Source organism: Musa acuminata, chromosome BXJ1-10 (assembly GCF_036884655.1).
Source record: "Musa acuminata AAA Group cultivar baxijiao chromosome BXJ1-10, Cavendish_Baxijiao_AAA, whole genome shotgun sequence".
In the NCBI taxonomy this organism is placed as follows: Eukaryota; Viridiplantae; Streptophyta; class Magnoliopsida; order Zingiberales; family Musaceae; genus Musa; species Musa acuminata.
In genome coordinates, this window is record NC_088336.1 from 29942147 (window position 1) to 29964367 (window position 22221).

Here is a 22221-nt window from a genome sequence, read left to right on the forward strand (position 1 = left end):
GAGAGAGAGATTCTGCACTTTCTAGTCCCTCACTCTCCCAACCAATATAAACACGTACGCACTGCTTCAGCGATCTTAACAGAGAGAGTATCTGCTTGAGACAAAGAATGCTTGAATGCAATGGGCCGAAGGGCATCAACAATAGGTAGTAGTTCCGATTACCAAGATAACCACGTCCCCGATATTTGGGCCTGCAGCAATGTCACCGGCAGAAGGAGCATCGTCATCCATCCCGCCACCCAGTTCTGCACCAGCTCCCTGATACATCTTGGCGAAGATGGGGTTGCAAATGCTATCGAGCTCCTTCATCTTGTCTTCAAACTCGTCAGCCTCCGCCAACTGGTTGCCATCGAGCCACTGGATAGCCTGCTCGGTCGCATCCTCGACCTTCTTCTTGTCTGCGGCATCAAGCTTCGACGCGATCTTGTCATCCTTGATGGTATTTCTCATGTTGTATGCATAGGTCTCCAGGGCATTCTTTGCCTCCACCTTCTTCGTGTGCTCTTCGTCCACTGACCTGTACTTCTCCGCTTCCTGCACCATCTCCTCAGTCTCCTCCTTGTCAGTCATTGGTAATGGTGATCTTGTTCTTCTGTCCGGCGGTCTTGTCCTCAGCAGAGACATTCAAGATACTGCTGGCATCAAACCGTGATGCGAGGAACACCCCTCGGAGCAGGCGGAATTCCGGAGAGTTCAATTTCTCCAAGCAGATTGTTATCTCACCCCCGGAGACCCGGATCAAGACACCAGGCTGATTGTCGGAATAGGGGGAGATGACCTGCTCCTTCTTTGTGGGGATGGTGGTGTTCCGGGGGATCAAGACGGTCATGACTCCTCCAGCAGTCTGCAGACCGAGAGAGAGTGGCGTGACATCCAGCAGAAGCTAAGTCCTGCACCTTCTCATTACTCTCACCACTAAGAATGGCAGCCTGAACAGCAGCAGCACCATAAGCAACTGCCTCACCAGGATTAATACTTTTGCATAGCTCCTTCCCGTCGAAGAAGTCGTGCAACAGCTGTTGGACCTCTGGGATTCTGGCCGAGCCACCGACGAGAACCACATCATGGACACTGCTCTTGTCGTCCATCTTTGCATCCCTCGAACACTTCTCGACTGGTTCCAGACACTTTCTCTGAACAGGTCCATGTTAAGCTCTTCGAAGCTGGCTCTTGTGATACGGAAGTAGAAATCAATGCCCTCGTACAAGAAATCAATCTCAATTGTGGTCTGTGCGGTGGAGAAGAGAGTCCTCTTTGCCCTCTCACATGATGTTCTCAGCCTCCTAAGGGCCCTTGGGTTGCCGCTAATATCCTTCTTGCGCTTTCTCTGAACTCTTGGACAGGTGGTTCGCCATGCACTTGTCAAAATCCTCACCAACAGGAGCCCTGACCTCAAAAATACCCTCCTCGATTGTAAGAAGAGAGACATCAAAGGTACCTCCGCCAAGGTCAAAGATGGGAACATTTCGGTGAGAATTGATTCATAAATAATTATTTTAGATATTTATTATATTTTAAATAATATTAATCATATTGTAGCTAGTTTTATTTTAAGTAACTTATGATCTGAAAAATTATTATCATGGGGATATTTTTATACTTAATCATCGGTGATATAAGATGACGAGATAGTTACTATTAGGTTGTATGAGATTAGGAATATTTTAAAATGTTCTTAGTTTTATCTCTTGTTTAATACTATATTATTTTTTTTGTTTGAAAATATTATCTTTTAATTACATTATAGTATTTTATTTTTATCATTTTATTGCTTCTTCATCTCCTCCGTATCAAAGACAAATTCAATCTTAATTAAGTATTATCACTTTTAATGATAATTTTATAACTCAATCCTTTATTCTCATTTTTTTTCAGACAAATACCATGAATTTTAAAATATTAAGATAAAAACTCTGTTCAAGTCTCGGGATCTTTGGGACTTATAGAGGAAGAAGATGAGCCAAAATCTATAGAAACATTAGATAACAAAGGAAACTCAATCACATGTTTTGAACCTATATTACTTTCACTATTATAATTTGATATTTTTGAAATAAACTATTTTTGTGATGGATAACTAGAAGAAACTTCATTAAACATAATATCTCGGGATACCACAAATCTATATTTTGTGGATCCATACTTTTCAACCATTCTTCCTTTAATCATATTCAATAAAGATAAATTTCTTAGCCTTAGCATCAAGCTTCTCTTTGAGATTGATACGTGAAGAGAACCAAATTTCTAAAATATTTAATATTTGGTTTCTCACCAAATATGAGTTTATATGGAGACTTTAAATTGATTGAACTAAGAGTTCGATTAATGACATAAGTTACATATGTCATACCTTCTATCTGTCGTAAGACTTTGGGTAAGTTCTTTGTATGAAACCAATACTTATAAATATGTCGAATCTTTTGTTCGCCACACCATTTTATTATGGTGTATTTGGAAATATGAGTTTCTTTTTTATGTCATGCTCTTTTGCAAAAGAAAAGAATTTATCAAGTGAGCTCTTCCAGATTTTGTAATTAGATTAATTGAGAAATTGAATACCAAACCCATCAATTCAACTATTGATATCCATATTTGACTATTGATGCCATTGATATCATATGAAAAAATAAAAAGAAATATCATATGCAAATACAATCATTTCTTAAATAATAGTAACAAGATATTACTAGCCAAAGATCAATTCAAATAGAAGAAAAAGAAACCAAGGTGGAAACAAAAAAGAAATTATATTGAGCTTCGTAATAAGAAAAACACTTAGGATCTTGAACTATTTTTGGATTTAAGCCCAACACTTACACTTGAATGAACCTACATATTAAAATCTTTCTAAAAATATATTTTAAATTTTAATATTCCTTCTATTTGATTCGTTTTGAAATCCGAGAAGATGGTTATAAAGGATGAAGGGTCAATAATCAAGATCGAGTTGGGCACCGTCTACTTATGTGTCAAAGTGTCGCAACATAATCAGGTTGAGATCATCGCTAATAACCAAGGTAACAACACGACCCCTTCCTACGTCGCCTTCATCGACACCGAGCACCTCATCGATGATACTTTCAAGAACTAGATTGTCCTAAACCCCATCAATACTGTCTTAAGTGAGTGTCTCCCATCTCTGATCTCCCAAGCTTTAAAATTCCATAGTCTAACGGAGCTATTATACTTATTTATTCTAAATATGGTCGTGGGTTTGTTATAATTTTTTGCCCATTTTTGTAGGGTTCAATTTTTGTTTGGTCTCAACTTTTGGTAGAAATTTGGAGGCATTTCTAATACAGTATTGGATTATAAGATCTTCGTGCTTTTCGTATGATTATATATATTAGATTATCATCCTTGTCCTAATTCCACCAAGCTATGAGATATCTAATATCAGAGCTAATTGATTTGTAGAGAAAGATTTTTCTGAATCATACATGCATTCAAATCTTACACTCAAATATGTGATTGATCTAAAATAAATAAGGAATATAAAATTATCATGATCGATTTAATATAATGTTCTAAATGTCTACTATATATCTGGTTAAATCAAGAGCATATAATTCTCTATTTATTTCTAAGAAAAAAATTATTAATAAAAAAATATTAAATTTGAATTATGATCGGAAACAACCAAAGACAATAACTAGTGATAAAAAATTTACTAATTATTATTATCATAAGAAGATTATTATTACTATAGAAAACAACCAAAGTCTTTAAAGTCTTAGGTTGTTTACTTGATTCTATCATTAACTTGGGTTAATTATGAATTTTTCATATAATTAATTATCTTTAGTATTTTGATCCTTATATTTTTAAAAGTTACACTAGGATATCTATACTTATAGAAATAAAATATTTAATCTCATTTCTCCTCACGTCATCGACTTTACTAATAAAAATATTATAGGATATCCCATCAAGCACGTACTAATATTGTCTCACTTCTATTTACTACAAGCATGTATAGTATTTCTGTTATTAAAGTCAATGACGTAAGGAGGAATGAGGTTAAATGTTTCACTTTCGTAAGTATAAGGATCTTAATATAATTTAAAAAAATATAAAAAATCAAAATACTAAAAGATAATTAATTATATATGATAATATGTAATTAATCTTATTAATATGATAATAATGATTTTGATATATATATTATATTAAGAATTACAAGGGTGAAGGGAAAAATAAAGAAGATATCTCTATATATGCCCCCGTAAGCCACAATAAAGGGAATCACAATGTAGTCCCTGTCACGAGGGATGAGCCGAAGAAGGCGAAGGCGGCACTGAAAGCTCATCAACCTCGTCGGTGTGGTTCATCCGCCCCACCTAAACCGCATCGATGCAAGCGATTCCACCACCCATCTCCTCGTCCTCGTCCTCCTCCTCCTCCTCCTCCTCTCAACCTGAGCTTCTCTAACTAACACACCCTCAGACCCCTCGCCTCCCCTTCAATCTCTCATCCCCATCCCACCTCCGACTTCCCATGGCCGGTTTCCTCTCCACTCTCCGACGGATCTACCTCTCCCTCTACAACTGGACCGTGTTCGTAGGATGGTAATTTCATCTTCCTCGACCCGTTCATTTTTGGCCCATGCCGTTTTGTGGTGATCTTGTTCTTCGTGATGTGTATTCGTTCTAGGTTCCAAGTCCTCTACTTCGCCGTGAAGGCTTTGAGGGAAGGCGGGCCTACCACGGTGTACGGTTTCGTGGAGCGGCCTCTGCAGCTCGCACAGACAGCCGCGGTCATGGAGGTTAAGCATACTTTCTTTGTAGGGATCGTTTCTTCTGCGGCTATTTGCTGGTGTCTCGTGTTGATCTAGCTCCGTTTGCTTGCTTTCTCTTTCAGATTCTTCATGGCCTTGTAGGTGAGGAACTACTTCATTTCATTTTCGTTTCACTGTGAGGACATATTGTTATTTAAGATGTGCACATTTCTTGCCCCAAGTTATTTCTTTTGTTGTAGGGTTGGTCAGGTCACCGATCTCGGCAACTTTGCCACAGATTGGATCAAGATTGTTTTTAACCTGGGGCATATTGTGGAGCTTCCCTGAGGTAATCATGTATCTTTTTTCCAAAAAATGCGTTCAATTGGACCACAGTTTTGCTTTGAATCAACGTCTGGAATTGGCTTACAGACGAGGGCACATATTCTCGTTACCTCCTTGGTCATCAGCTGGTCGATCACAGAGGTACGATTCTTTATTCCCTTTTTATGGTGTTGGTAGGTTAAGCTGTTCCTTTGAAGTCATCAGGTTTTAAATGGATCATGTGATGGCTGAAACCCAAGTGCACATATCTCTGACAATTGATATAGAGATCAATGTGCAACCAGTTGGTGGTACTCCGTAAGAAAACATAACTACAATCTTGTACTATCAAGTTATGCAACTTATGAAAGAAAGATTCTTGTGCATCTTTTCAGCTGATTGTGTACCACCAAAAGAGAAAGAAATTGGCCTTGAAACATCCTTTTAGTTACTTGGGATGGATAATAAGGGGGGAAAACAATGCGTTGCTTGCTTGCATTGTTGAATGTTAAATGCATTTCAGATTTGAGGTAAACAAGAATTTGCACTGTTTATGTGGTCCTTGGTTCATGGAGAGATTATATGTCTAGTCACATATAAATTGATAATTCCATCTGCATTGCGATGCATCATTTAATCTTTTGGATGCAACATTTTTTATGTTATGATCTGCCAAACCAAACCAAATGCATGCTGTTCAGTGCCTGTGTTATTTGGCATGTTTGACACATATAGTTCTATTCACTAAAGCTTAATTTATTCCATTACTTATTTGATGGGGCTATTTTTGTTTCTTTGCCTTTTGATACAATCAACCAGAAGGACCAGATTGATTTTGCCGCTTCACGGTTGTCTTGGCGATTGGTGTCGGTCTTTTGATATAGAACCTTTGTTTGCAAAGATTTAAACTCTGGTATGATATCCAATTTGCTAACCAACCAGACTAGCGTGATATTGGTTTATCAGCAGTATGCTGACATATATCATCCATCATCGTTAGATAAAACAATTAAGAAATGAATGATTGGGTCAATAGATACAGTTTTGCTTCGAATGTGACCATTGAGATTTGAGACCTTGTTCGTCTATTAGGGAGCTGTTGGAAAGTCATTCTTTGCTAGTTCTTCAGGCAGAGTAATACTCAGAGCCTGCTAAACTTGATTGTCTATTAATGGTGTGCTTCTTTTGGTAAACAACAGAGCCTGGAGGAAAAGGTGAACCGGTTGGAAAGGTGGCAAAGAGGGATGGGAATAACAACAAACCTAAAATCTGAAATAGTCCAAGGTTCTAAACATCGAGTGGATTTCGTAAAAATGCATTTCTGTTTTGTTGAATTTTACATCTTGGTAGTAATGAATGGCTTCTTTTTCTGTTAGTTAACAACTATCACTGACATTATTGTTGCCTTAGATCATCTTTGCTAATTGGTTCTTCTAAAACTATACAACTGTATGTGCCAAAATTTCTCTGCTGAATAATACTTCCATCTGTACATTTATTTCTTTTTTCTGTACATGATATAGTCAGTAGTTTCAACAGTGTCCTGCATGTTGCATTTTATTTTTTGATCAGCGTTCACATTGCTTTAAGAAAACTATTGCTGTATATATGAACATCATCATTCTTCATGATATCGATAAATGAATGGTCCTCTTTCATCACCTGAGGGATGCCACTTTAATCTGGAAATTTAAATACTATTTCTGTTTTCTATATTTTGCAGATCATTAGGTACTCGTTTTTCGGAATGAAAGAGGCATTTGGCTTTGCACCTTCCTGGTTGTTATGGCTTAGGTGAGTGGTCGCCCCAGATGATAGAACAATATTTTTTTTCTCTCGACAAAAAATAAACCTCTTTTTTTTTTTCGTGTTAAGCATCTTATTTGGGTGTCATTTACTGTGTGCAGGTACAGCACTTTTTTGATACTGTACCCAACTGGAATCACCAGTGAGGTTGGCCTCATATGTGTTGCTGTGCCTTACATTAAGGTATCCAAATCAAGAATATGCACTAATGTTATTAGTTAGTTGCATTGTTTCTGATTTCTTTGTTTCCTTTCTCTCGTGATGTATTGTTTAACTGTGTCATCGTGCAGGCATCTGAGAAGTACTGCATTAGGATGCCCAATAAATGGAACTTCTCTTTTGATTATTTTTCTGCATCAATTCTTGCTCTTGCAATTTACATACCAGGCATGTTTATCTGCATTTTCTTCGTATATCCAAGCCAAGCTATGTGTAGGAAAAAACTTTTCTCTCTCTCTTCTGATCATATAACAAATATCGGCAGGAAGTCCACACATGTACCAGTATATGCTTGGGCAGCGCAGGAAGGCTCTCTCCAAGTCAAAGACGGCATAAGCCCGATCAAGCAAGGATGTAATAGGAGTTCTTTTGTTGACTTTTAGTTCCTTGTTGCTGCAATGTTTCTTTATGACAACTTGCTATCTGGAGAGAGGTGGTAGGAAGTGCTGTTGTTCACACATTCTCTGTCTCTTTGTAGTGGGCTAGTTTTATTGTAAGAAACACATTGTTTTATGCTAATGTTATCTTGTGACCAGTAGAGTTTGCAGTCTTGAAAAGAACTTTGAAGTCAAAACTTCTTGGTTGTCCTTCGCATCTTTGTTGATCTGATGGTTTGCAGATATTACTTGTTTTAGCACAAGTGTAGTAGGTCACGTTGCATCGTTATGTGACCTCCGCCTTGTCAATTTCATTTAAACCGTTGATTTAATCGTTATTGTATCCCTTGGTGTATGATTTAATGACCCATTGAAGATGGACTAAAAATGTGTATAGGATACATATAATCGTCTCATCATCGACCAGTCTTAGTCCGACTGTTGGGTGTCATACTACAGAAAGAGATTCAATTAGCTAATCAAAGGAGATTCCCTCTACTACATCAACTCATTCCATCCTTGTTTACAGGATAAACCCAATCTAATGGAAGAGATTAAATCAATACATAGATGATTCGATTCATATATTGTAGGCAAGGAACTTAGTCAAGAGCTTTTAGGCTCCTCAAAAATGGCACAGAACTAACTTGTTTGAATGAATTCAAATTCATCATCAAAGAGAGAAGGAAAAAAAAAAAGGAGGGTAATGTAATCTTCAACTGTGAAACAGAGAGCACAGATGGGATCATTAATATCGGCCATCCATGGAGGAAAGATTAAGCATCTTCTGTAGCAGCACTGGCAGCACTCAGGTCCACAGTCAAATCAGGCTCCTGTGGCATGAAACCAACAAAAGAAATGGTTAGCACTTAGCAGTGCAACTACAATTTTCTTTCTGTTTCACCCTCAAGTTCTTGGTAAAGCCTATGACCGTTCACCTCTTTCTAATTCCAGAACTCTATAAATCTAAAGCTCTCTGATTTTGTAGGTAGTTCTAAGAGTATGGACTTGTCATCTTTCGATTATGAGATAAAGCATGCATTACAAACTAATGTTAACAAGAATTCTAAACCTGTTTTCTTGCACATTTGGCATATCTATTATTAAGCCAAAACATATCTCATGCAGCATATGTAAAATTAGCTTGTAACATTTGTTTCAAACAGTTCAAATTTACCTTTCCAGTTATCTTTCTGTACATGGAGATGACATCTTGTACGGTTGACTCGAAGTGTGTCGTTGCATCATAACTCTGCAAAGGAAAATGTTATACCCTCAAAGCTTAGTGAACGATGACTTGAATTGTGAAACTGTATGCAGGAAAATTCAGAAGCTACACTTATACATACAGTGGATATGAAGCAGTTGTCGTGTTCATGGTTGTTTGTAGGTTCATATCTATCATAAATATGGAAGAAAGTCTCATCTACTGGTCCAAGCAGATTGATCCCAGGCTTCAGTTCCATCTCGGGATGATCCGTTTCAGCTTCAGTCGAAACAAAAGCAATATATTTTCCCTTTGGCGCAACATTATGAGTATAAGAGCAACAAAACACATACCTGTAGTTAGAACAGGAGTTAGAATCTAAATATCACATATTTCTTATGCAGTTATTAGATGGATTTTATCAATTGGCAAGTAATCAGGACATATCATTTTCTTAGGAGTAGCTTCATGGAGCAAAACAGGCACTTCTCTAGGAAAGAAAACTTTATGGGAGTAGTCAATCTTCTTTCTTCTTTTTAGGCAAAATTTAACCCTTTCTTGTTGTATGCGCCAAAATAGTTGTGATAAGAAATAGAAAAGACCTTAACAAAATATTGTAAAGATATAAAACAGGTCCCCCAGCTATATTTAACAAATGTAGAGCTGATTTATTTCCACAAGAATCCAGCAATGTTCGAGTGAATCCTTTTCAGTAAGGCTGATTAAATCTTGCTCATTCATTCTTTGCCAGAGTAGAGAAGGATTAACAATGAAAAATTCATAACAAACTAGAGCAGTGAATTATGTCATCAATATAATAAAAACAAAAAGAAGATCGTTAATTATTCTGTAATATATCAGCTGAAAATGTTGGCTCAATCCACTATAACTTGCCAACTTATCATTAGGCTTTTATGGGAAGTTAAATTATAAGTGATTATATATATTAGAACATTTATTTGCATGCTTTCACGTGCAAGAGAAAGATAAGATTAGTGGTTAGTGCATTATTGCATAGTTGATATGTCTCGTATTCGAGTTCATCTAAAAGCCTTTTTTTTTACATTGTTGAATATAATGAATGAAAAATATTCTAAAAAACAAATTAAGGAACACATACATGTCTGACTTGCGGCTTAGTTGTTTCTGTGGAAGTATAATCTGCACTGAGTGTGAATCATTGGTGTTTGGGATTGGGTGACTCATTATACATATAGCACGTGCCACTCTTCCAACCTTCTTTACCTGTTACACATTCTGATTTAGACACCAAAACTTCAGTGTGTGCTAATTGACATACACTTAAAAGAGATCTTACTTTATCAGGCAAGTAAGAAGGATCACAGACTACTTTTTTGCATTTAGCAGTCTCTCCTTCAGATGTCACCCCATAGGCTTTTCCATCTGCATCAAACTCAACCTGTCTTATAGAACATTAGCATATTTTAGGTTTATTTTTCTTCTTCTTCATCAACTAAGCAGAGGTTATCACCTTGCATTCTGGCTTGTTAAGCATATAGGTGCCACCATAAACAGCGCTTAGACGAGCAAACCCCTATACCGAACAATAATTGTTATACTTCAGATTACTTGGAATCGTGCTTCAAAGTTCAAACAATGTCATGGTGAGATTAGAACAAACCTGAGGAAGCTCTCCCAAACCATAAAGAGGATATATATATGGAGAACCTCCTTGAAAGCGTGCCAATGAATCCGAATATAGCTGTTCAGAACAAAAGCGATGATGAGAACTACTACATTTTTCATATGAGTTAAAGAGTTGAATTAGAATAGCTAGTGAAATCACAAAAAGAAAATAAACTTACTGTGTACCCACTTAAACACAACGAATAGTCAGTAAAACTAGTAATACTGTGAAATACAGGTTACAGGTTACAGGCATAAATTGAGCAGTTAAGGTAATGACAAGGCCAACTAAGTTCATAAATATTAGAGTGGGTAGGGGTTTCACAACTCAAAGAGTAAGTAGTTTATAATAGACTAAAAATGGGACGAACAGGTAGGTGTGACAGATTCTCAAAAGACCATCATGATCTAAGATTGCAGTGTAAGGAAGCAATGGTTTTACCTTCATTCTCTTTATGGTATCAATTGCAGGCTCATCCAAGTAGCTATCATCTCTATGAAGTGCCAATGCATGCCCAATAAAGTCAATGGTGTTGTCTTCCAGTCCATACTCGCTGCAGCAAAGAAGGCAAAGCTTTGGAAATCAATAACTTGTATGCAATTACTTCTAATATTTGTCAGAGTGAAATATTCAATGGAGAGAATGTTAGATCAAGGGAGCACTTCAGTGAAGGATAAGCTAAACTGGAATGTGCCTACCTGTGTTGATAAGATTAATATGGTTGGAAAATTCAGTGAATTGTACCATCCCCACTGAATAACTTTGTTACCAGTTGAAGGCCCTCAATGCCCTATAAAGTCCAAACCTTATACTTGAAACTCTATTCTAAAGGTATTCTTTCTCATGATCTCCCATGTTTTGTTCTAACATATGATACTAGAATAGAGGGGATTGTGCTCTTGTGCACACATAATACCCTTCTGTAATTATTTATTTATTTTTGTCAGCTATTTGAACCAAACATAAATTAGTTATTAAAAGACATATCTGTGAAGGATCAGCATGAACACAACCTTGTCATAAAAAATGGCCCTGATTGCTATTGGAACTTAGACATGAACTACCTGTGGAATCAGTAATCAAATGTGATTTAAGCTACTTTTACCCATTTAGTTAAAACAAAAACTTGGAAGGACAAAGATAAGAGACCTACGAAATGACTTCTTTAGTTGTAACTTTATGCAAATCCAGTCCTTCATGCGACTTTGGATCATCCTCTGCATAATCTTGAACATAGATAAAAAACTTTCGGGCACGGCGTTTCTCGAAAAGTCCCATCAATGGAGATTTCAGTGCTTCAACATCAGTGGCTGGTACTTTGTATATCTAGCAGAACAACATAAGAAATCCAATGAAATTTTTTTGAAGTGGATCACAAACACTAATAGTAGATGATGAAAGAAAAATACATTTGTACCTTCCCTTTGTTGTACACAAAGCTACCATCAACTGCTTTGAAGTTCAAATACTTGGTAACACTGGTGTGGATGAGAACACGAACCAGAGCACCGTTGGCCATCATGAACTGCCAAATAATAATATAGTATAAATCATTTGAAAAATCAAAGTACAAACATTTGTTTGAGATCTTTTAAACCCAAATTTGCAAGACTAGAGGGGGAAAAGAGGATCAACAAAAGACCATGGTACCATTATAGTTGTTGTTCAGCACACTTTCTTAACAGATGACTAGTTTTCATAAATGATATTTTTTTCTCCTGCCATGTGTATATAAAGGATCTGTCTGCTTCAATGCATGGGGAACATGAAGAAAAAGCTCAATCTTGATAGAGTCTGAGGGATTCCTCTGAGGAATCTGTTTATAAAACAAACTACATTCACATTCTATCAGGTTATTACATCTTCCTAATTTCTTAAACAAATTACAAGTTCTATTTCGGCAGGAAATAGATAGATGAGGGGAAAGATGACCAATCCCTCTGAAGGACAGAATTGTCCAAGAGCATGGTGCACCATTTTCTTTAACATTCTCCTTCCTGCACATGCTTTCTTTCACTATTCCACAATAATCATATATACTAGATTGGGAAGAACTCACCTAAAGACATTAACAGAAAAAGATCCCCAGTGAAGAGAGAGATAGAATACCACTCTTTTGAGTTGCTTGCACCCTGAATTCATTTTGCATCGATTTTTGACATTTCCTATTTTTTAATGTGGTTAACCAACATAAATTGGTCAGGAAATCTAGCTAATAATACCCATCTTCCAAAACTAACCTAGAACAGAGCATCCTTATATGAATCACTAAAAGATGTTACATCCTTTGGTGCATTTAGTGATAATAAACCATAACTAAATCAAAAAGAGAGCAGTAAAAGTACAGTACACCTTAGGGACCATATCGACATTGTACTCCTTGCTCGAGCCTAGAAGTTCTGACGGCTTGTCGTTGCCTTTGAATCGCTTCCAGAGCTATTATATCAAACATGTTCAGTGCAAGAAAAATAATGTGAATATATGAATAATACTCAATGAGATTATGAGGCAAAGATTCCTCCGACAATACCTGAATGAGATTAAGAGATGTCGACTCGCCGCCATAATAGTCATTCCGGTCCATGTGAAGCACCTGTCTCACCATGCACAACCAATCAATATGCACTGCACAATATTAAGCGCCAAACACATCAAGAAAACACCAAGCCTTTTGTTTCCACCGAGTGCTAATGATGTGATGCGTTAAAAAAATGGAAGGGGAGAGGAAGGACCTTGAGCCCATCGACAGAGAGGAGGCCGCTGAGGATGCATTCCTTGAGGCCGGTGCCAAGGACTATAACATCGTATTCCTCATCCATTCTTCGACTGAGAGCTGTAGAGATGAAGGAAGAACGAAAGCGGAGTGGGGAGGGAGGGATTAATTGGGAGGGTGGGGAGGGAACAGGAGAAATGAGAATGGAGAGCAGGTCTTCAGGTGGGAACTCATGGCGGGAATGTCGTTAAAGCCGTTATGCTCAGCACCAACGGGATGACACGTGGTCGGCGATGATTCCACCTGCTCGTTGGTGCTTATCCGTCCGATCAGCGGACCCCGAATTGGTTCTGCATCTCTTCGTTCTCCTCCTCGATCTCTCTCGGTGGCATCCTCTTGGTTGCCGTCCCTCGCGGATGACACTCCCACATGGAGACGGCGACCGCCGTGTGAGCGTCGAGGCGCTATATTCTTCCACCGCTTGAGCCCTCCCCGTCTTCTTCGAGCTGCATAAGGTAAATCCTCTGACAGGGAGACTCGAAATCCGTTCTTTTCTAGGGTTAGGACAAGGTTTTGGTTCGTTCTGCCCCTTTTCGCCCGTTCTTTTTCTTGGTTTCCCCCCTCGGTATTCTAGGGTGGGGGATGGCAGTTTATCAGGGATTTGGGAATGGAATCGGTGAGGATTTCTTTTACGGGATGGTCTTGTGCGGTCTTCAACACTACCAGATTGGTAGGAGCGGAAGAGGCGAGGAGGTGATCGAGACCATGGATTCGTCTCCGCCCGCGACGATCGCGACGATGAGCTCTCGATCGAGTCCTCGAATCTCCGAAGGCGGTTGCCGCTGGTGGCGCCATCGGGGCTGGGCAGCGTATGGTGTGCGCGATTCTTCCCTGCTCACTGAGAAATCGAAGGGCAAGATCATCCACAGCGCGAATGGCGTCTCGGGGCTTCGCATGTCCCGCCTGCAACTTGATTGTGCTGCTTGTCCGTGACACGACTTGGAGAACATGTACATGTCGTGTTAGTGTTCGAGGAGCGGCCAGAGAACACGGTGAGGAAGACGGAGATGTTGAGCCTCGGTTTCCTCTTTAGTATTGATGGAGTTTTGGTCTCATCGGATGCATGAGAAGCAATACAGGGGATCGGACCTTTCGGTGGTGAGGGAGCGTTCCCAAGAACTGGGTGAAGCCATCAATGGCAAACGGGATTAGAAGGATTCTTGGTCATGGGTAGCTTTGCCTATCTCCGATCATCAACATTCAAGCTCACGGATCCTTCTCCCAATTTAATATTCAAACAACAATGTTAACTCTTAGGGGAAAATAAAAAGAAGCGTTCATTTATTGCTTGTCATCATCTTCAAGGGAACAGTAGGAGGATGCGTCAAACATGACCAGACACCAACGAAAAAAACACAGTTGATTTGATGGCGGAAACAGAGGACTCGGTACCCTATCACACTTAGTCGACCTCCTCAATCGTAGGTCCTGCACCGCCGGCGCCGGCAGTGGCGCCGCCCTTGGCACGACCCTCGTCCATGCCAGCTCCGCCACTTTGGTACATCTTAGCGATGATGGGGTTGCAGAGGCTCTCGAGCTCCTTCATCTTGTCCTCGAACTCATCGGCTTCCGCCAGCTGGTTGTTATCCAGCCACTTGATCGTCTCATCGATCGCGTCCTCTATCTTCTTCTTGTCTCCCGGCGAAAGCTTGGAGCTGATCTTGTCGTCCCTGATGGTGTTCCTCATGTTGTAGGCGTAGTTCTCCAGGGCGTTCTTCGCTTCCACCTTTTTCTTGTGCTCCTCGTCCTCCGCCTTGTACTTCTCCGACTCCCGGACCATCTTCTCTATCTCCTCCTTGCTCAGCCTCCCCTTGTCGTTGGTGATGGTGATCTTGTTCTTGTGCCCGGTGGTCTTGTCCTCTGCCGTCACGTTCAGGATCCCATTGGCGTCGATATCGAAGCAGACGTTGATCTGAGGCACGCCGCGGGGGGCGGGAGGGATGCCGGAGAGCTCGAATTTGCCGAGCAGGTTGTTGTCCCTGGTCCTCGCCCTCTCGCCCTCGTAGACCTGGATCAAGACTCCCGGCTGGTTGTCGGAGTAGGTCGAGAAGATCTGCTCTTTCTTGGTGGGGATGGTCGTGTTCCTCGGAATCAGGACGGTCATCACGCCGCCAGCGGTCTCCAGCCCGAGGGAGAGAGGAGTGACGTCCAGCAGCAGCAGATCCTGCACCTTCTCGTTGCCCTCTCCGCTCAGGATCGCGGCTTGCACCGCCGCACCGCAGGCGACAGCCTCGTCGGGGTTGATGCTCTTGCAAAGCTCCTTCCCATTGAAGAAGTCCTGCAACAGCTGCTGCACCTTGGGAATCCTGGTCGAACCCCCGACGAGGACGACGTCATGGACGCTGCTCTTGTCCATCTTGGCATCCCTCAGGCATTTCTCCACTGGCTCCATGCACTTCCTGAACAGGTCCATGTTGAGCTCCTCGAACCTCGCGCGCGTGACGCTGGAGTAGAAGTCGATTCCCTCGTATAGGGAGTCGATCTCGATGGTGGTCTGAGCGGTTGAGGAGAGGGTCCGCTTCGCCCTCTCGCACGCCGTCCTCAGCCGCCGCAGAGCCCTCGGATTGCCGCTGATGTCCTTCCTGTGCTTCCTCTTGAACTCCTGCACGAAGTGATTCACCATCCTGTTGTCGAAGTCCTCTCCGCCGAGGTGGGTGTCACCCGCGGTGGCCTTCACCTCGAAGATGCCCTCCTCGATGGTGAGGAGCGACACATCGAAGGTGCCGCCGCCGAGGTCGAAGATGAGCACGTTCTTCTCGCCCGAGCTGCCGGCCTTCTTGTCGAGGCCGTACGCGATGGCGGCGGCGGTGGGCTCGTTAATGATCCGCATGACGTTAAGGCCGGCGATGACGCCGGCGTCCTTGGTGGCCTGGCGCTGGGAGTCGTTGAAGTAAGCGGGGACGGTGACCACGGCGTTCTTGACGGTGGTGCCCAGGTAGGCCTCAGCGATCTCCTTCATCTTGGTGAGCACCATGGAGGAGATCTCCTCTGGGGAAAACTGCTTTTCCTCGCCCTTGTACTGTACCACGATCATGGGCTTGTCGCCGGGGCCGGCGATGACCTTGAAGGGCCACAACTTCATGTCGCTCTGCACGGAGGGGTCGCTGAAGCGCCTGCCGATCAATCGCTTGGCATCTGCACCAACAAAGAGATCAGAACTCGCTCCTTGCTCCATCCATCAAACACGGATCGAGACCATCGAACGACTACAGATAAGCATCGGACACAACACAGCATGTTCGAAGCAGGGACAAGGAGGGTCTTACCGAAGACGGTGTTGGTGGGGTTCATGGCGACCTGGTTCTTGGCGGCGTCGCCGATTAGGCGCTCGGTGTCGGTGAATGCGACGTAGGATGGGGTGGTGCGGTTGCCTTGGTCGTTGGCGATGATCTCCACCCGGTCGTGCTGCCACACCCCGACGCACGAGTAGGTGGTGCCGAGGTCGATCCCGATAGCTGGCCCCTCGCCCTTCGCCATCGATCACACAGCTAGAAAATACCACAAGAAACGAAAGAAGAAGAAGACGACGACTAAGCTTTTCGGTCGATGCGAGTTTTCTCGGTTTGTATATGCGAGGGAAGGGATGCGCGTCGTTTTATATCGGAGGGCTGTGGTCTCGGGAAGCTTCTGACACTGAGATTTTGACCGTTCGATCACCGGCAAGGTGGTTTGGGTTGGAAAGCGGGAGACGATTCGTTCATCCACTGGGCGCTTCGAGAACCCTCGCGCGGGTTTATTCGAACATTCCAGCTTCCGTCACGCTGGTTGATGGGCAAATTTGTCAAATGGAACTACACAAAAAAGAGAGAAGAAACTGATGGGTTTAAATTTATTCTGCTTCTTTTTTGAAGAATAATTTTTTGCGGTTAATAGTGAATTTCTTTTTATCATGAGTCGAGCTTATCAATCACAAAATAAGCAAAAAATATGATCAGCATTAGACACCGAAGTAAATGCAATATTTCAATTTAGTACGGTCTTGTTAAATTATATATTACTTTCTTTACAGGTAATCAATCTTTGGGTGTCCAATGATTAGATTAAAATTCTAATTACCTGCAATCTGGTTTTTATTATGCAGATCAAATGTTCACAGTAACTCACAATTTTTTATTACACGATTTCCTATTAAAAAGATAAAACTTAGTAGTCAATCTTTATACTCGATTAAATTCTAGAATCTTGATTCTGTAGGGCAGCTCACTATAATCTTTTTACATGATATATAAATACGATACGTATTTATAATAATTTCATTAATTTTTCTATTTTTGAATAATTTTGATATATTTTATTATGCAATCGAATACTGACACGCTCTTAAATACCAATGACATACTTGTTCTAGTGGCACCCAGGTAAATTAACGAAACTAAAAAAAGAAATGCTCCCTGTAAAAGCGTTGGGACTTTTTCCGGATAACCTTTGCCAAAGATAAATACCATAATCCATTAGAGCGATAAATATGACCACGCATCGCCACGTTGGACGACGGGCTTCCACCAAGTAGTTCTCCCAGCGCACCACCATCTGCCCCCAGTTCTTGGCCTGGCGCGGATTCACCGGTACCGCTCCGTTCTCGACCACCCGCATGTAGGCCACGTCCACGCCCACGTCCGCGTAGGCGATTGGACGGCGCCGGTCCTTCCGTCGGTTTCCAGCTGGTGCAGCGGCGTGAACGCGATGGCTGTCTGCCCGCTCTCCAACTCTCCCCCACCTGACCACGGGAGCATGAGATCAGTGTGATGTAGAGAGCAGAGAGTTCACTAGCTGGAGAATATGAGACAAGGAAAGACCTGTGAGAGTGGAATTCGCTCTCCACAACTTCCTGCAAAATGTGAGTGTTCCTGTACCAAGATACGACCTGAAAGAAAATTAAAATTTGTTGTTTTATTGCACCCCAAAAACAAAAACTCTAAATTTACCTTGTTGGCCACAATCTTCGAATTCCACCCCCTGTCGAGAGAATTGCGTCCGATGAAGCATATGTAGGTTGTTGCTTTCGCAGATCTGTACTTCTTTCAACATAATATATCTGACTACCAGAAGATAAAGCTTGATTACAGCTTCAGTGTCACTACTGAAATCTGGATTTGCAAAACCGTAATGTCGAACATGTGATAAGATGCAGATATGTTAAGTACCTTCATGCTTCATAGGCACTCAAAAGGCAAAGTGAGCACCAAGAAACTCGTCCTAGGAATGATCGGGCGATCCATGTGCAGCCTTTTCCGACCATTGGATGGGTTCCTTTATGTTACAGTGTAAACAAAGTTGATTTGGAATTCTGGAGACACTGGTATGCTAGTTTCAGTGGAATCCAACTTGTAGAATGTCGGAACTCGTACATTTTTCAGCAATCCAGCTCAAATCTTTTCTATGTTACAGTGGAAACAAAGGTAGCAAATATTAAATCCGAACGCCTGTCGCTTAGGCTTAAAATTGACCGGTTGACTTCTGCGTCATCCCAATAATTCTATTCCTTTATAGCCGACTAGCTGGACATCTCTGATTGGTTTAGACAGGATCTTTTCTTCTCTAAAACCACTCAGCTGCAAAACTCAGAGAAGCAAAAGCTACAACAATCAACAGCACAGTCGACACTGCTGAACTGAAGAATGATGAACGAAAGAAAACTGAAAAAGGCATTGCCGCACCAGTAAAGAACAAAAAACAAGAGAATGAACTGTTTTTACCAATGTAAACCATCCGCAAGTATTACCACCTGATGCGAGTGAGACCAAAAATATCCATCTGCTTCCTGGTTGCTGGCAACTGCTTGCCGTCCTACTTTCTGTTTGCTGGCAACATCACTGCCCATATTATCATATATCACATCATGGTAAAATTGTAGGCTATCATTTGACCATACTACCATTAAAAACCAGAGTTCCTATATGCAAGAAATAAAATTTAAATAAGACCATTATATTAGTCACTGAGGGTTCTCAGCATATCATCACAAAGTAATATCATGAACAACCACAATCTTACCATCAAATGCCTGTGGTCCTATACTTTGTGATTTAGCTGAAGTTACTATCATAGTGCAGTGCCACATCACGGAATACATATATCATGAGGAAACAGTCACCACATGCAAAGAGATGAAAGCAGCTATTTGAATATAACCAATTACAGAGTTTATCAACAGATCATCATAAAGTAACATAACAAATTAACTATAAATTCTAGGACACCATATGTGGCATCAAACTTTACCACCAGTGATTTAATTGAAGATACAATATCATCATATAGTATCAGATCATGGTAAAAATCTACTCATCACCATGTCCACAACAACACGATGAAACAGAGCTACCATATGGAAGAGACAAAAACTAATGTTAGAATGAGACCAGTAAACTAGTTACCGAGAGTTTTCAACATATCACAGTGTAACAATGCGGAAGCATGGTAAAATCTAGGGCACCACCATATGCAACATCAAAATTTACCATCAAATGCTTGTGGTCCTACTTTATGATTTAGTTAGAAGACAAATGAAAATATACAACATTGACGCATGGCAAAATCTAGGACAGCACCACATGTAACGTCAAAATTTACCATCAAATGTTTGTGGTCCTACTTTGTGATTTGGTTAAAGACAAAAAAAAATCAAAAACAAAACAGGGAAACAGATGCTATAACGATCGCAGTGGGATTCGAACCCACGACCTTTAGATCCGGAGTCTAACGCGATATCCACTCCGCTATGCGATCTCTGTTATTGTTTATGCAGTATTCATGTGATCTTTTTTATTAATATTGTGCACAAGATTCACATAGTAAAATGATATCTGTTGTCTACATAATACTTGGTATTAGTGAAGTATCAAATAGAGAAGAAAGGATATAGTGCTGTTCAAATTATAGTTAGTCTAACAGACTGATGACATCAAAGTTGGAAGCCGGGTATTTAATGAGAACTAAAAATACGTCAGAAAGTTCAACTCCAGATAAAGGAAAATATACCTGAGAGGACTAGTTTGATCACATTTGCAAAACACCCTTTTAAATTTCCCAACTTCTCTAGGAGTTGCAATCTGGCTGATATAACCTGATGACGAAATCACAAAGTAGGTAATGACTGAAAAGAAAAGTAATATTTACAAGATTTACTTGCACACTGCTGCTTTACTTTGGTCATTACCTGAACAAATAGGTTTGAAAAAATCTTAATAGGGTTCAATAGGTTTTTGAGTATAAGGGTTGTGTAAGTATCTTCTCAAGAATTTTACCTTACCTTTGCTGGGTCAATTATATGTGGGAATCAGGTCGAGAAGAAATCTTGTAGGCCTCTGTTAGTCTGATACAATAATATTGTGATAGATTAACAGGCCTTTAAGAACCATTATGTGATGATAAAAAACTGTTCAGAACTAATTTCAACATTTCATTATCCAGAAGCCACATCTAGATCCTGGTACAAATTTACTAATTTATCCATCTTTGTTTCCTAGACCTGATAATACAAAAGGATCTATCATGCAATAAATTCAATCTTTCCAAGTCATTAGTATGCTGATACTATCATTTACCCCAGAAAGTAGAAAAAGAATGAACTTCAGCATTCATTAATTTGCTTTGTTTAACTTCTTCCACCCGATAATATTGAATGAAATTAAGGAGAAAGGAGAGAGACAGATGGAGAGAGGTGACTGGTGAGGAGGTAAACCAAGCAGTACAATCGAATAATTATATCCAAACAACTTCCCGATCACATCTTCACAGACATTTATGTCGGACTAGCCAAATTCTTTGAAGAAAGAGGAAATTCAGCTCAGGTGGGGCATTTACCTTTAAGATAGTATCAACTGATCACCACTCTCCCATCGTCCATTCATTACTTCTCCATAGTCCATTGCCATTCACAAAGACGGGCAAGATCCCTTCCCCTGTGACGAACAATGACAACCTGTTTGGTTTATCCCCCACCATAACAGTGCATTTAGGACCCAAATGGATATCTAGCACTGATATGCTGAGCCTGGGCATAAGCACATTGCATAAACGCATTTTGAAAAATGAGCTTTTCAGTAAGCTCTTGCATTTCAAAAAATATCACATGAAGAAACAAAAATAGATCCATAAATAAATATAAAAGTCGAGATTAAAGTGCAGTAATATTTGCACACCAATTAAACCACTTTTTACTTTCAGTTCAGAGAACCTATCTCAATTTACAAACTCCGACATTGAACAAACCACATAATGACACAAACTTGATGAAAATAGCAGTCAAGCCAGGTACTGGACATGACAAACTACATGATTGGTCAAAGCAAAGGCCAGAGATGGTTAAATTCTGGAAGGAATTAGCACCTAACATGTCATGGTGTACCTGAGGCTTGCAGATAGATACGTGGTAACAACAGCATATAAATTCCACATAGAGGGCTTTGAAGATAGATATGTGCTAACAGTATTATATAAGTCAACTTTGTTTGTTATTAGTAATCAGGGTGAAAAAAATCGAGGAACAGAAGAAACTGAAGATGGAATTTAGTAAGATGGAACAAAAGGTGAGCCTATAGCAACTATTATCGCACACTCATCGCATTAAAGAGGTCCTTACAGTCAGATTAGTGATATAATGGCAGAGGCGTAAACATCGGATCTAGTTTGACTATAGATTGATCTTCCAAGAACTAATCTACGACAAGAATCCCATCACACACGCATCATCCATCCCAACTAATATATCCTCCCACGCCTAACCAGATTGGCCCCCTTGGCAAACATCCGTATTAACCGTCACGATGGAAATCGCGATTAGATCGCATTGGGAATCATGCGACCATTATTAGGGTTAAAAGTCGGAAGATCTGCTCACCTCCGATTGAGCTCCTGCACGAATCGGGAGTTCTTGGCGTCCTCATCTGCAGATCAAGAAAAAAGAAGGGAGTTAAAGAAGGATCATAAGAAGAAGAATAAGAAAAAGAATGGAGAGATCGGAGAGGAAAGATGGGCGAACCAGCCGGGGAGGCGGTGAACTTGACGATGAGGGCCCCGGCGATGGTGAATCCGACGAGGAAGGGTCAGTGAGGCTCTACTCCCTGTCGATGAACACCGGCCACGGATCGGACTTCCTCGTCTCTCGTCCCCCTTCTCTGTTCCCTGTGCGATGCGTATTCCGATTCG

At 40.7% G+C, this 22221-nt stretch overlaps 4 protein-coding genes, 1 non-coding gene and 1 pseudogene across 19 annotated transcripts; 1 reads left to right on the forward strand and 5 right to left on the reverse strand.

The window, feature by feature from the left end:
• Positions 1-135: 135 nt before the first annotated feature.
• LOC135594825 (heat shock 70 kDa protein 4-like) lies at positions 136-1469 on the reverse strand (annotated as a pseudogene).
• A 2774-nt stretch (positions 1470-4243) lies between these two features.
• Positions 4244-7601, forward strand: LOC103968992 (very-long-chain (3R)-3-hydroxyacyl-CoA dehydratase PASTICCINO 2A). Of its 2 annotated transcripts, none has more exons than XM_065087835.1 (9): positions 4244-4568; positions 4654-4765; positions 4861-4879; positions 4960-5066; positions 5150-5203; positions 6765-6835; positions 6949-7030; positions 7138-7238; positions 7336-7601. In XM_065087835.1, exons 1-9 carry the CDS (start codon positions 4498-4500, stop codon positions 7400-7402), a joined length of 684 nt encoding a protein of 227 aa, XP_064943907.1. In that variant the 5' UTR covers positions 4244-4497; the 3' UTR covers positions 7403-7601. The 2 variants fall into 2 exon arrangements, with proteins under 2 accessions (XP_064943907.1, XP_064943908.1); XM_065087836.1 differs by having other exon boundaries at positions 4978-5066.
• A 394-nt stretch (positions 7602-7995) lies between these two features.
• LOC135596098 (guanosine nucleotide diphosphate dissociation inhibitor At5g09550) lies at positions 7996-14186 on the reverse strand. 2 transcript variants are annotated; one of them, XM_065087838.1, is made up of 13 exons: positions 13031-14186; positions 12829-12891; positions 12651-12734; positions 11716-11823; positions 11452-11624; positions 10740-10851; positions 10293-10373; positions 10143-10205; positions 9969-10070; positions 9771-9895; positions 8793-9003; positions 8621-8695; positions 7996-8276 (listed from the first exon to the last, which is right to left on the reverse strand). In XM_065087838.1, the coding sequence occupies exons 1-13, from the start codon at positions 13115-13117 to the stop codon at positions 8220-8222; spliced, it is 1341 nt and encodes a 446-aa protein (XP_064943910.1). In that variant the 5' UTR covers positions 13118-14186; the 3' UTR covers positions 7996-8219. The 2 variants fall into 2 exon arrangements, with proteins under 2 accessions (XP_064943910.1, XP_064943911.1); XM_065087839.1 differs by having other exon boundaries at positions 12829-12923.
• A 138-nt stretch (positions 14187-14324) lies between these two features.
• On the reverse strand, positions 14325-16647 carry LOC135596097 (heat shock cognate 70 kDa protein-like). The gene is made up of 2 exons (XM_065087837.1): positions 16338-16647; positions 14325-16206 (listed from the first exon to the last, which is right to left on the reverse strand). Exons 1-2 carry the CDS (start codon positions 16546-16548, stop codon positions 14474-14476), a joined length of 1944 nt encoding a protein of 647 aa, XP_064943909.1. The 5' UTR covers positions 16549-16647; the 3' UTR covers positions 14325-14473.
• A 623-nt stretch (positions 16648-17270) lies between these two features.
• Positions 17271-22212, reverse strand: LOC103969858 (uncharacterized). Of its 13 annotated transcripts, none has more exons than XM_065087840.1 (8): positions 22055-22212; positions 21914-21959; positions 20878-20975; positions 20053-20137; positions 18216-18884; positions 17997-18106; positions 17868-17918; positions 17271-17788 (listed from the first exon to the last, which is right to left on the reverse strand). In XM_065087840.1, exons 5-8 carry the CDS (start codon positions 18219-18221, stop codon positions 17416-17418), a joined length of 540 nt encoding a protein of 179 aa, XP_064943912.1. In that variant the 5' UTR covers positions 18222-18884; positions 20053-20137; positions 20878-20975; positions 21914-21959; positions 22055-22212; the 3' UTR covers positions 17271-17415. The 13 variants fall into 13 exon arrangements, 6 of the variants coding, with proteins under 6 accessions (XP_064943912.1, XP_064943916.1, XP_064943917.1 ...); XR_010480779.1 differs by having other exon boundaries at positions 17441-17788; positions 17868-17935; positions 17997-18110; positions 18216-18872; XR_010480776.1 differs by having other exon boundaries at positions 17441-17788; positions 17868-17935; positions 17997-18110; positions 18216-18964; positions 19066-20137.
• On the reverse strand, positions 19728-19800 carry TRNAR-CCG (transfer RNA arginine (anticodon CCG)). The gene has a single exon. It is a non-coding gene; the product is annotated as a tRNA-Arg (tRNA).
• Positions 22213-22221: the final 9 nt, after the last annotated feature.